Raw genomic sequence first — 11,969 nt, 5'->3', positions numbered from 1 at the left:
AATATTGAATCATTTAAATCTTATGTACATTATTTGTTTATTTCTATTTATTGTTGATTATCTTAACTATTTTTTATATTATTCCATACATAATTCCACCTTATTCTTTTAATAGGGAATGCCAATAAATTAATAGAAATGATAGGATTTTCAAAGTGGCATGATTTTTTTTAATTACATAAGTCACTCGTATAAGTACGACACATCGTATCATTTCACTCTTATCATTAAAAAAAAAATATTTATTTTTAAACCCTAAAAGTGTACAATTATTCAATCCTCCAACCCTTTTTTACTATTTATAATCATATTTTAAGAACTTTAATATTTTTAAAATACCCCACTATAATTGGATATAAAGACCCCTAACTTACCGTTTAATTTCAACATTTTTCCATACAATCTTTTTCTTCCTCTTCTTTCCCCCTTCTTATGTTTAAATGTCTTCTTCCAGGAGATATAATTACGATTTTGATGTCGAACACATAAGAGGATAATTGACCGACAAATGAAATCGTTATATGAATTAAGGGTAATTGAGGGGTTGCGGAAAATAAGGATATGATTGATAATTGAGGGATCGTATTTAGTAAAATTATATTTTATTATTTTTTTTAAGGGTTATATGAACTAAGAGGTTGCCAATAACAAAATTAAGAAAAAAGAATCAAATGTTGCAGTAAATATGTTTGTTCATTACACGTACTGCAATAATACACTATTGTTGGATGTTTACGATATATACTTTTACATAATAAAGGGAGTAATTAGGTATGCATTATTACAAAGCAGATGCTTTTCTTCTTCCTTCTTTCCTTCCTTTCTTTTGTCTTCCTACATCAGCTAATTAAAGTTAAAGCAACCTCAGAATCCAGTGAGGAACTGAATCTGCTTAAGGAGGGGGCTCAGAGCCTCCATTAGCTTCTCGCATGGATGGTTGTGGATCCCTTCGTATGTGGTCACAACGATGCTCGTATCCTTGGACAGACGTTGGACTTGCTTCTTCACGTTGCATGTGTGGTGAGTGCACCGGTAGTAGCTTCTTCCAATCCATGCAATGATTGATTCATGAGGAGAGAAGAAGGGTTAGATGAGAGTGCAAAAACCTAAATATCATCGATACATGTAATAAGCAAAAGAATTGATTGGTATGAGGTAAAGCCATTCGTTAATATGCAAAGATATGCATGCAGTGATCTCAGAGGCCAAGTTACTGAGTTTTATGCTAATAATTCCAATATGATGGATCATCTTGAAGCTGGAAAATTGCTGTCATGTCTCCTCATGTCAGTCTTCTGCAATCATACTTAGCATTAGGCCTACTTTTACCTCTCTATAGATGTAGAGAGGTAATTACATTGTTATTGATTCTTATTTTTCCTTAGTTTCAGTCTCTATGTTCTCTTAGTTTCACTGTCTTTACTCATTCTAAGATTATTAGAACTTGTATTGCTTCTCCTTTGATTGCCTCTCTCTTCTTTTAGGTTTGTTTTGCTGTGGTATTACTCAATGATATAATTAGAATTCAAGTGTTTTCTTGTTGTCTTGCTCCTCCTTCTTCTCTTTCTACATTTCGAGAACAAGGATATAGAAGACATCAACTCACCTGGGATGGACGCTGTTCTTGACCGCTTTCTGGCCGTACTTCCGCCAACGATAGCCGTCGTCGAGTATGTCGTTGGGACTCCTCGTTTGGAAAGCAAACCTCGGCCTGATGACCTTCTTGTTCCTCCCGGCGGCGCCCCTCCCCTTCTCCTTGTCCTCGCTCGCCGCCGGCGCTGGCTGCAGCAGCAGCTGCTGCTGCTGCAGTCCCATCGTGCTCGGTAGAAGCGGCAGATTCCAGTCGACGACGCCTGACATCACCCACGGATGAGGGAGCGAAGCAGACTGGTCTTGCTGTTGGCACTGAGACCAGCTTGAAGGCGCGAGATGAGGGAAGAAAGGAGAGTAGGGTGGCGCTGCTGCTTCCGAGGATTCCATCGGAGCAACTTCGAAGGTGCAGGGATTGCCGCAGGTGGATTATATATAGGAGAGAAGAAGAGCGTGGGGAGTTGGGAAGAGGTTGGGAAGTGTCAACCACAAGATAGGAGTGGACAAACATGAGATCTATGGACGCAAGATCCAACGAAGGACAACCAACGACACCCCACCTAACCTCATGTCAGTTCAACTGCCATTACTGCTCCCAATATGGACGGAGCTTCACGGCCACTATACCTCGTCGTTCTCATGTAAACTATAGATATGAGTGTCACGTAGTCCAGGCTTGAGCTTGAAGCCTTGACCACGCATGAACGATAAAGCATGGAGAGAGATTAGTTTAGGGCGAGAAATAACTTGGTGACCCAACTGGCGAAGGAAGAAGAGAGCAGAGACGGAAGGATGCCAGAATGAGATAGATTACGTGTCGTTCACCTAAAGCTATCACCTTCGTCACGACGACGCAATCAGAACACGAAATGCGTGTTAAACACTCGATATGATCTGTTAAACAATGTTGCCGATGATGTATTCCAAGAAGCTGCTTCTGCCGGTGAATGTATTCCAAGAAGACGATGAAGGGTCCTTTCAGACCATCAATCCTCACTTCCTCTCTTAATCTCCCTTCATCTGCTTTTGTTCATTTAGAATGAGAGAGAAAGAGTTTAGCAGCATCATAATTATTACTTTTAGTATTAAATCTCAATCTAATTACTTTAGTAAATTATTGAACTGAAATTATAAACTCCATGTCAAAAAAGTACATACGAATTAGAACTATTTTATAGTTTTAAAATTAAATTATTGATGAACTGATTTAGATCGATTTAATCTCAGTTTGATTGAGTTTTTTGATTCACCCTAGCTTTGAAAAGGTAGTAGTCAATTACCAGGTCAAAAAAGTAATGGAAATTTTTAAGCTTTGATAGTTCTAAAGAACCCAATCTACATAACAATTTCTCCTATTTACTTGTAGTCCATTCTCCCCCTTTTGAATGTGTTGTGATGAGATACAGAGGACTGCCAAAACCAAGTTCTTCCCAACTTTACTCAACTTTTTACAATCACATTATACATTTAGTTGGCTTGGAAAAATTATGTGGGTGTTTGAGGCTCTGTTTTTAGTGGTTAGTGAAAGAATTTTATTTGATCTTGTTCATGATACATTTTTTTTAGTTTACACGTAAATATATTGTCTTGTGTTTATGATCATTATCTCATTTTCTTGTTGCTTGTTTGAATGACCTGAGCATTGTAGCTAAAAATCTCACTTGGGCAGTGGTGTGAGAAGAAACAGAGATTACAGAGCCAGCAGAAGCATGCTTGTCCTCTCGGTCAGATGAGAAACGAGGAAGACGAAACACAGACAGCGGAGCAGAATCAAAATTTCGTGATAGGTGTTCCACCATTAGATCGCCATGTCTGCCGCCGCTGCGTTGAAGCTGGCCGGCCATGGAGAACGCCAGAACTGGTCCTCGAAGCCGCTTTTCTCGCCTAAGTATCCGGAGCTGACGGCCACCGTATCCATGCCCAAGAACAGAGTATCCTCCTCCTCTTCTTCCTCGGCTTCCTCACCTTGCCTTGGCGGCCGCCTAAGGAGAAGCTCGTCCTCCACGGAGTCGGCGAGGGGAGACGACGGTGGGCTCGGCGGCAGCAGCTGGTCACGGTTATCGCCGTCGGCGGAGGTAGGCGGGGGGAGCTTCGGTCGGGTGCTCCCCGCGAGCGAGTTTCGGATGGTGGGCATGGGGTGGTTGTGCTCCGCCGTGTAGGTGATGAGCAGCATCCCCGGGTCGGCTCTGCTCTGCTCCACCTGCTTCCGTGCTTGGCAGCCTTTGGAGGTGCTGCACCTGTAATATGAACTGCTTCCCGCTCAAAATGTCAACACCGTCATCCTAAGATCACAACCTGGTAGCAGAAATCGAAGGAAAAGAACGGCCTTTGCAGCTTTACCGTGGATAAGGGGAGCCTTTGATGGGTTTCTGCCCGTACTTCCGCCACGCCCACAGGTCGGATCGGACGCCATGAGCAGCCACTTGGCATACTACCTTCTTCTGCTGATTCTTCCTGCAGGTCCAACGTTTCCACGTATCAGCAATCCTTCTCCTCCAGAGTTCGAATCAGAAGGAACGAGGCAAGAAAAGGAGAGCAGAGGATGTACCTTCTCGCAGAACGGGGAGCTTGGGAGACCGGACGCTGGGGCTGCCTGCTCTGCCGCTGAGATTGCCGGGGATCACCGACTGCAGGAATCAGAGGCGGTTCTTGATGGAGTTCCATGGCATAGAAAGGCTTGCAGAGCTCGTGGAGTCCGTACGGATAACTCGACGTCCCCACGAGCTCGGGGAAGCCAAAAGCCCTCTCCTTCTCGCCGCCGACGTCCCTCTCCTGCAACAGGGAAGGAGGAAAGGGAGAAAACAAGGGATCGTCCACGTCCACCGCAGTGCCGGCGGAGCATCCTCTCACCACCGCGTAAAGATCCCAGTTATCGTCGCCCATGGAAAAGAAGGAGAGAGAGAGAGAGAGGCGGGCGGCGTTGACTTGGCTGCCGAGTGATGTGGGTTTCGGATATAAAGAGAGGCCAAGATCTGGCGGAATTTATACTAGATTTGGTGGTGGTGGAGGTCACAGACGCGTGGTGGTGATAAGAATAGGGGGAAGTGGCGACGGATCTCCAGAATCCGGTGATGCCAAGCCCACCACCGGTTGTGGGCTCTGCCAACTTGACTTTACTAACACAAGTCAAAGGAGAGAGAGAGAGAGAGAGAGAGAGAGAGAGAGAGAGAGAGAGAGGCCAAAAATCTTAACGTGTGTGTGTGGAATCCGTTCACAATGACAAGTTGACATCACCCTCAGAAAAATCCTACGAACAATCCAATCCATCCGCAATCCCTTCCTCTTTTCTTATTCCTAAGCTTATCTACTTGTATCCGTGGTCAACTATTTTGATCCACTCACAGTTTTTTTCCGGTCCACATACACCTATTCGCTTTCACAGTAAGCCAGAACTGATCTCTCTCTCTCTCTCTCTCTCCGGCCGCCGTTTGGTAGCTCTTCCTACGCAGCAGATGGAGATGGATACATGCGTGAGACGGCGGCCATGGAGGTCTCAATGTGGATGTCACAACAAGCTGCTGTTCCCATCACTCCCTGTCGTCGATGTGATCTCTGACAGAGGGACGAAAGCTCGGCTAATTCCCAACGTGAGTCACCATTGATCCAAAATAACAAGAACGTAGGAGAAGCAAAAGGCCAGTTGCAACTCATTCATCCGTCCATGCCGTTCCCTCTCGTCCTTCCACACCTTGATGTGATACTGCCTTTATCCCATCCATAGGTTTATCCATCAAAAGTGCCCCGCCCACTTCTCGTCTTTAGATGGAAAGGTCGAGAAGTCCCACACTACACATGTAGTAACAGTAAGGTACCCATGGCTTTCGCTGTCCTTATGTCAACTAGCTATTACTATCAAAGATCCATTCGGAGATCAGATATCTTTCTTTCCTTCTTGAACTCTTGCAATTGTATTGAGAGAGCAAAATATGTAATCTTTCCTACAAACGTAGAGCTCCAAATGCTGCTATTATTATTGTTGTTGTTACATAACGAAGATGCATTTACGTGTGCAACACGAGAAGCAAATAGCTGCCTCTCTCTCTCTCTCTCTCTCTCTCTCTCTCTCAAACACACAGATAGAGACTATGATTTTCGCGGATGAAAAGCTGCGCCGGTGGTGGTCTTCTTGAATTGTACGCTCGACTTGGAGCCAGACTTAAAGCCCTTCTCCAGGTAGAAGAGGGCGATGCTGGGGTCATCATGGATCTGTCTCTCGGCGGCAGCATATGAGAAGGACAAGCCACTGCTGAAAGGCACCCTGACAACAACGGGCCGCCCTCCCCCCTCGTGGCTGGTGTTCACGTTCACACCTTCTTCCCCGACATCAAAGGTGGTTCCGCCACCGGGCTTCCAGGTGCCCACATGGACGCCGCCCTCGCCAACTTTGACGGTGGCGCCGCCACTATCCCCCTTGGAGCTCACGTTCACGCCTCCCATGCCGACGCTCACATTGGTACCTGACTTCTGCTCATCAGTGACATCTGCAAACATAAGACCAAGCATTTCATTGCTTGTTAGCATCCAAGAAGAGAGAGGAACGACAACAGAGAAGAAACAAAGAGAGACCAGGGTTTTTAAGATCACTGATGGCGCTCGGCATGGGAGTGTTGGGGACGACCGAGTTCCAGTCGACCAGCCGAGGAGGCAACGCTGCATGACCGACTACAGCAAGCTGAAACGGAACAGAACACAGAAGAAGATCGAGAGAAAGAAACTTACAAGGCAAAATAAATCGAGAACAGAGGACGTCTAAAGCTCGCTCCACTCACTAAGAACAATGTAAGAAGAGAACGGAAACGATCCATGGAGTCAACCAGCACGAACACCAAGAATTAACACACTCGGTGGACGATGACGAGAAGAAGATTAGCCAGGGTTTTTATAGAAGAGACAGCGTGGTGGAAGAAGCAAAGGAGAGTGGAGAGAGCTCGCTCCACTTAATGGGGGACTGTATCAACCGTCCCCGGACCGATTCAGTGACTGCTGTCTTTGGAAGACGGCATCTTTCTCCATGATTGACGTAAAATGGCGTGCTTCCACGACGAGGAAGAAGAGAAGGATCCAAGGCCTCGATTTCGAGAAGAACCCTAACAGTGCAGCTCATGTGTTCGATCCCAAACAGCTTGGACGACCAAGATCAGCTCAATCTTGTGCTCGAGAAAACCCTGAATCCTATGCGGCTGCCGACAAGAGAATCCAAACTCACGAGGTGTAGTCAATGAGGTGCGATACCGGAAGGACAATTGAATCCAGATTTGGCTTCCATTTGGTCACATTTTAGACCTTGATTTCAATGTGGTTGGGGTCACGTATAGCTGCAGCATGGAATCTAAGCTTCGTTCATCTCAACATAAATGTCACAGTGTGGTTACAATGGCCAACACAGTAGCTTGATATCATGTAAACACAATGACAGAGAAATAAAAGGAGGTCATGAAGGTGATAATTGCCTCATGTAATTTGAGTTCTCCCATGGAACATGGATGTGTGATTATGGTTCCTTAATTACAGTAGATAGTGAGCTGACATCTACAAATCCAGAGAGAACAGAGCAGGATCGAGCTTCAATTAGAGTGCAGGTAGCAATAAGGGCGTTAGACTATTGATGTGGAACAACGATATGAACACTGTAATCTACACTGTCGATCCAAGTGCTCAGCTATTTGCCAAAGATAGCTTCGCATACATCGGAAAACGCCTCGAGGATGGCCTGATACTGACAAGGGGAGTTGAGGTGGAGGTAAGCGTGGAGGAGCCGCTCCAAGTCGCGAGCTCTGCTCATGCCGCGCTCCACGATCATCTCCGCCATTGAGCTCCTGAAATCGCCGTAAGGGTCGGTGGATCGCTTCACCACCGGGAACCCGGCAATGTACGCCGCTGCCTCTGGCTTCGTTTCCTTCTCGGACGATGAGATGGAGACCAGCGGCTGCGGTTCTTGGGAATGCTTCACATGTCTCCTTGGCGGGCGCCGGGTGGACTTCATGCTCTTTCTCCTCGTGTTCTTCTTCTTCTTCTTCTTCTTCCTGCTGCTGTGGTAGAATTCAGAGGATTCGGTGGAGAAGCTCTTGGATGAGAACAGAGTCCCTGATTCGTCCTCGTCTTTCTCCTCTTCATCACTGCTGAAGAGATCGTGATCGTTCTCGCTGTCCAAGGAAGAAGAGCTGGTGAATTCATAAGCATCGAACAACACCTTCTGCTTCTTCTTCTTAGTCTTCTTCTTCTTCTTCTTCCTCTCAGAGGCTTCCTTGGTCCTCTGCTTACCTTCAGACGGACTCACAGACTCGATCAGTGCCCTCTTTTCCTTATCATTCTCCTTCTTGTTCATCAAGAAAAAGAGTGGCTTGACACGCCCGACTGGGTCGACGCTGCGGGGGCGGTGGTCGTCGGTCGCACGGCTGGGGCGGCTGTTGCGGTAGCGGAAATCTGTACAGGGATCAGGGGCGGCCTCTGCAATGGTAGTGGTGGTGGTGCAAGAGGAGCCGAGCAGCATCCAAGTGAGGCGATGCTTCAGCTTGGCGCTGCTGCCTTTATTGTTGAACTTCTCCATTGTTGACTCTTGCTTCGTCTGTGAGCTAAAAACTCTCTGTTATCACATGTACTGTCTTCCTCCTCCCCCAAGTAGAACACGAAAAAGAAGGAAGACGAGAATACATTTATAGGAGAACAAAAGCAGTTGAATGTTGTATCGCTCTTAATTCATTTGTTTAGTGCCACTACTAATTGTTAAGGTTGGATTCTTATCAGTTCTTCTTGTAGTGTGTTGCAGAAGATAAAGGTACGGAGATGCTCTTATGTTGCCATGCTTTTGTCTTGCTCGATCGCTCGTAGCTGCTTGAGGACAAAAGCAATTATAACTCTGATTCTCTCTCTCTCTCTGGAATGCAGCAAAAAAGAGGGTGGAGAAGAACACTTGACCTTCTTCCTCTGGGAAATAGAACAGTGCATTCACCTCAACAGCCTCAAAAGAATCACCAGAACACCACATGGAAGAAGAAGAAGAAGAAGAAGAAGAAGAAGAGTGATCACGGTAGCACCCGAGTGCTAGGGAGAAGCATACGGCCACCCACTTGCCCACCATTCACGGCTGGTGTCGGCGAAAGGATTGCTTCACCATGTTCCTGACACACAGCCGTTCTTGGTTAAAGTGAACTAGTGATTGAGTCTTGGGTGGAGGCGGAAGCGTTGGTCTCTTGCGACTTGGCTCCTTCCGTCACAGGCGCAGCTCATCGAGCAGAGATCGTCTTACCCGTGCATGTGACCTGGTTACTTCTCCTTATCACCATGACCATTCTTGTTTGGAGCCACATGACGAGCTAGTAATGCTCAACAATGGCGTTTAGCCAATGTAGGCATCTCATTTAACCTTTAATTCCACGGTTAGGCTACTGCAAGACTTGAAAGGATGTTTCTGAGAGAAGAATCACATTTGGCAGCATTCAACTCTTCAACTTTCTAATCCGTATAGGATTCAAAACCACTCTATTTAGGAAGCCTTTTTTATCCTTTTGTAATATACCTCCAAAAAAGTGCCTCAGATTCTTTTCTAATAAAATAAACGAAATAATAGATTGGATATTAATTTTACTGTGAAAATTATCCCTTAAACAAAACTCAATCTAATTATCAATAATATAAACAAATATTTATAAAGGAATTAACATATTATGGACATGATAAGTGCCAAACGTAGGTCAATATGGTTTGGGCTTGGCCCAATAACTATTCGGGCCGGATCAGTTAGTTGGATCTGGCTATAAGAGATGGATCCAATAACGTAGGGCGCGCCGGTGCGTCTTTCGAAACATCTACTGGGGATGGGGGGCGACGGAGGAGAGGGGCATGGTGCTCCACGAGGCCGCGGCCGAGGCTGGAGGACGCTGGGCTCAAGGACTGCGCGCCCTTGGGGGGGATTCCGTAATGGAGGCCTTCGCCCGAGCCGCCGTCTCCCCACTTCCCACCCGCATCGGGGAGGACGGCATCGACGAGGGCCACGGAGAGGCCCTCCGACGAAGACGACGGTGTATTAGTCCTTGGATGGGAGGCTTACGATTTGGAAGGGTAGAAGAACGAGGAGGCTTCCGATTTCTTCCGATCTGGAAGAAATAGATACCGCCTGATCTGGCTTCTAATTCTGTTCGTCGAAAGGTCAGATCCAATGCCTCAAAGCTTACTCACGGATGTCTCATCAACAAATTTGAGCAAAATTTGACATTATTTTTTCTAGGGTTTGTTCTTTCTCTCGATTGATTGATTATGTTTATAAATCTTTACGGTGCAATGTCCTTCCAATTGTCACAAATATAGGAAGAAGAAAAGAAGAAGAAGAAGAAGATAATGAACGAACAAGATTGGGATATTATGGTATTGTTGGGAAACTGAGTCCTACAAAGTTATTTAGGTAATACCAACTCGATTTTTGTTGATACTTTGTTCTAAGTTATGAGAGTAGGGTTCAAAAGATTACGTAAGCAATGAAGAAAATCTTGATTGCTTGTCAAGAACCTGCACAGATCTTTTGGCGACCATGACTGGTGTGCGGTTACAATCTCTATACTTGTAGGGGTAAGGCTGTATAGACCTTGCATCAATTATCCATGTATACATGGCACCCTCTTTTTGGCTGGGTGCGGAAGCCCCATCAAGTCCCTATTTCTTTTCTTCTCAAAGTTAGACTTAGATCGACAATTCAATCCTGATTTCATTGCGGTGACTCAGTCCACTGGTCACCAAATACTTGTTTAGTCCAAAAATAGTGTTGCCTTTTTTTATTCTTTTCTGGAAGCTTGTTAAAGAAAAAAAGATAATTTCTTCTTGTGATGAAGTATCTCATTTCTTCATCTCCTTGACTTGATAGAGTTGCTAGAAAAGTTTGGTTATTCGTGGTAAATATGCTATTGACTTTTTAACTAAGAATCAACCAACCAATTAATTTACCTCCTTTCCATTAACTTTACAAATCTATCTCATTCTAGCATTTTAGCAAAATTAAACTTGTGAACAAGAGTACTGGGGAAAAGCCTGAATACTTAATGGAAGGGTCGATGGTTATGTTAATGATAATGATAATGATTTGTATAGTGTGACTGATGTACCCCCTTTGCAAGAACGCTAAGACAATGACTGCATCTTGCCAGACTAGCCTCAAAGTGGACAAGCAAATGCTATTGGCACCCACAACCAGGGTTTAAAATTTGGTCCAGTTTTGATGCCGCTTGCAGCCTAAACCAGTACAGGATTGGTACAGATCTGACATACTGGCACTATAACCTGGTACCATCTAGACCAGAAGAGACTGGGGCGGGGGAGTTTTTTTTTTTTGTAGCATATTATTAGGAGGAGGCGACAGTGACTAGTGTCGTCAAAGGCGCTGGGCGCTAAATGACACCAAGGTATTAAAACACCCTAGATGCAAGGCACTCGCTCGAGTAAAGTAGCATACTCTCGAATATTAAAATTAAAAAAATATTGATAAAAAATAACATAGAAGAAGGAGGAGGATGGAGAGGGGGTCGCCATCAGCTGAGAGGGGAGCATGGAGCTATCCGAGGAGAAGGGGAGGGGGCTGTTGGGTATGGGAGGTGGGTTGCTCTCAGTTGGGTGGTTGTCGATTGGGAGGGAAAGAAGGAGGAAGGAGAGGGGCCTGTTAGGGTTCAAGAGTTGGGAGGGGAGGTATCAGGGAGGAGGAGGAGGTTGTCGAGGAAGCTTGGGAGGAGGGGGGAGAGGTAAGGGAAGATGTTGGCTGTGTGAGGAGGACAATAGGGGGAGAGTTGCAGCGAAGATGTTGGCTGTGTGAGGAGGACAATAGGGGGAGAGTTGCAGCGAAAGGGGAGAAGATGTTGGTGACAGAGGGGGAGAGGTAGTGGAAGAATCCTAATCAAAGGGGGGCAGCGGTAGAAGACGAGGCAGTCGAGCTTTGGGAAAGCTCTCGGGTTTCGAGAAAGCTCGGGTGACAAGGGGATGTAGGCGACTGTGATGAAGGAGGAGGGAAAGAGGTTCTGTTGGGGTCCAGGAGGAAGAGCTTGTCAGAGGTAGATGTTGTCATCTTTTATTGATGTAGAGGAAGATGCCGTCACGGCGTCACCACTGTTTGCTGACAGAGAGGAAGACAATGATCACACTCTTCTATTCCTCAATTGGGATTCTGAAGGGGGTAGGGGCTCATACGTTTGCATGGGGACAGGGGGGTTGGGTTGAAGAGGTGTTGATCTAGTTTGACCGAACTAGAATTAATGAATAGGCTCGACCCAAACTTGATTTCACTCAGTTGGGCACTTGGCCATATGTTCGCACAGAGGGAGGGGGGTTAAGTTGAAGAGGTGTTGATTTAGTTTAACCGAACTAGAATTAATGAATAGGCTCGACCCAAACTTGATTTCACT

At 45.7% G+C, this 11,969-nt stretch overlaps 4 protein-coding genes and 1 long non-coding RNA gene across 7 annotated transcripts in view; 1 reads left to right on the top strand and 4 right to left on the bottom strand.

Annotated features, from left to right (window-relative positions):
* Window positions 1-684: 684 nt before the first annotated feature.
* Window positions 685-2,225, bottom strand: LOC103973285 (probable WRKY transcription factor 43). Of its 2 annotated transcripts, none has more exons than XM_009387917.3 (2): window positions 1,607-2,225; window positions 685-1,039 (listed from the first exon to the last, which is right to left on the bottom strand). In XM_009387917.3, exons 1-2 carry the CDS (start codon window positions 1,978-1,980, stop codon window positions 865-867), a joined length of 549 nt encoding a protein of 182 aa, XP_009386192.3. In that variant the 5' UTR covers window positions 1,981-2,225; the 3' UTR covers window positions 685-864. The 2 variants fall into 2 exon arrangements, with proteins under 2 accessions (XP_009386192.3, XP_009386115.3); XM_009387840.3 differs by having other exon boundaries at window positions 690-1,042; window positions 1,607-2,199.
* A 1,007-nt stretch (window positions 2,226-3,232) lies between these two features.
* LOC103973432 (WRKY transcription factor 22) lies at window positions 3,233-4,647 on the bottom strand. Of its 2 annotated transcripts, none has more exons than XM_009388100.3 (3): window positions 4,139-4,647; window positions 3,931-4,044; window positions 3,233-3,827 (listed from the first exon to the last, which is right to left on the bottom strand). In XM_009388100.3, exons 1-3 carry the CDS (start codon window positions 4,471-4,473, stop codon window positions 3,389-3,391), a joined length of 888 nt encoding a protein of 295 aa, XP_009386375.2. In that variant the 5' UTR covers window positions 4,474-4,647; the 3' UTR covers window positions 3,233-3,388. The 2 variants fall into 2 exon arrangements, with proteins under 2 accessions (XP_009386375.2, XP_009386306.2); XM_009388031.3 differs by having other exon boundaries at window positions 3,233-3,839; window positions 4,139-4,641.
* An 868-nt stretch (window positions 4,648-5,515) lies between these two features.
* LOC135657809 (BURP domain protein RD22-like) lies at window positions 5,516-6,478 on the bottom strand. Its single transcript, XM_065176026.1, has 3 exons — window positions 6,360-6,478; window positions 6,157-6,262; window positions 5,516-6,071 (listed from the first exon to the last, which is right to left on the bottom strand). The coding sequence occupies exons 1-3, from the start codon at window positions 6,393-6,395 to the stop codon at window positions 5,674-5,676; spliced, it is 540 nt and encodes a 179-aa protein (XP_065032098.1). The 5' UTR covers window positions 6,396-6,478; the 3' UTR covers window positions 5,516-5,673.
* A 771-nt stretch (window positions 6,479-7,249) lies between these two features.
* Window positions 7,250-8,137, bottom strand: LOC135672169 (transcription repressor OFP2-like). Its single transcript, XM_065180625.1, has one exon. The coding sequence runs from the start codon at window positions 8,135-8,137 to the stop codon at window positions 7,250-7,252; it is 888 nt and encodes a 295-aa protein (XP_065036697.1).
* A 1,250-nt stretch (window positions 8,138-9,387) lies between these two features.
* LOC108952919 (uncharacterized) overlaps window positions 9,388-11,969 on the top strand; it is a 5,626-nt gene continuing 3,044 nt past the window's right edge. Inside the window, exon 1 of the long non-coding RNA XR_010505049.1 lies at window positions 9,388-9,735. This is a non-coding gene — a long non-coding RNA (uncharacterized LOC108952919). The remainder of the gene's footprint in view (window positions 9,736-11,969) is intronic.

This window comes from Musa acuminata, chromosome BXJ1-4 (assembly GCF_036884655.1).
Source record: "Musa acuminata AAA Group cultivar baxijiao chromosome BXJ1-4, Cavendish_Baxijiao_AAA, whole genome shotgun sequence".
Taxonomy (NCBI): Eukaryota; Viridiplantae; Streptophyta; class Magnoliopsida; order Zingiberales; family Musaceae; genus Musa; species Musa acuminata.
This window is presented reverse-complemented; position numbering and strand designations above follow the sequence as displayed.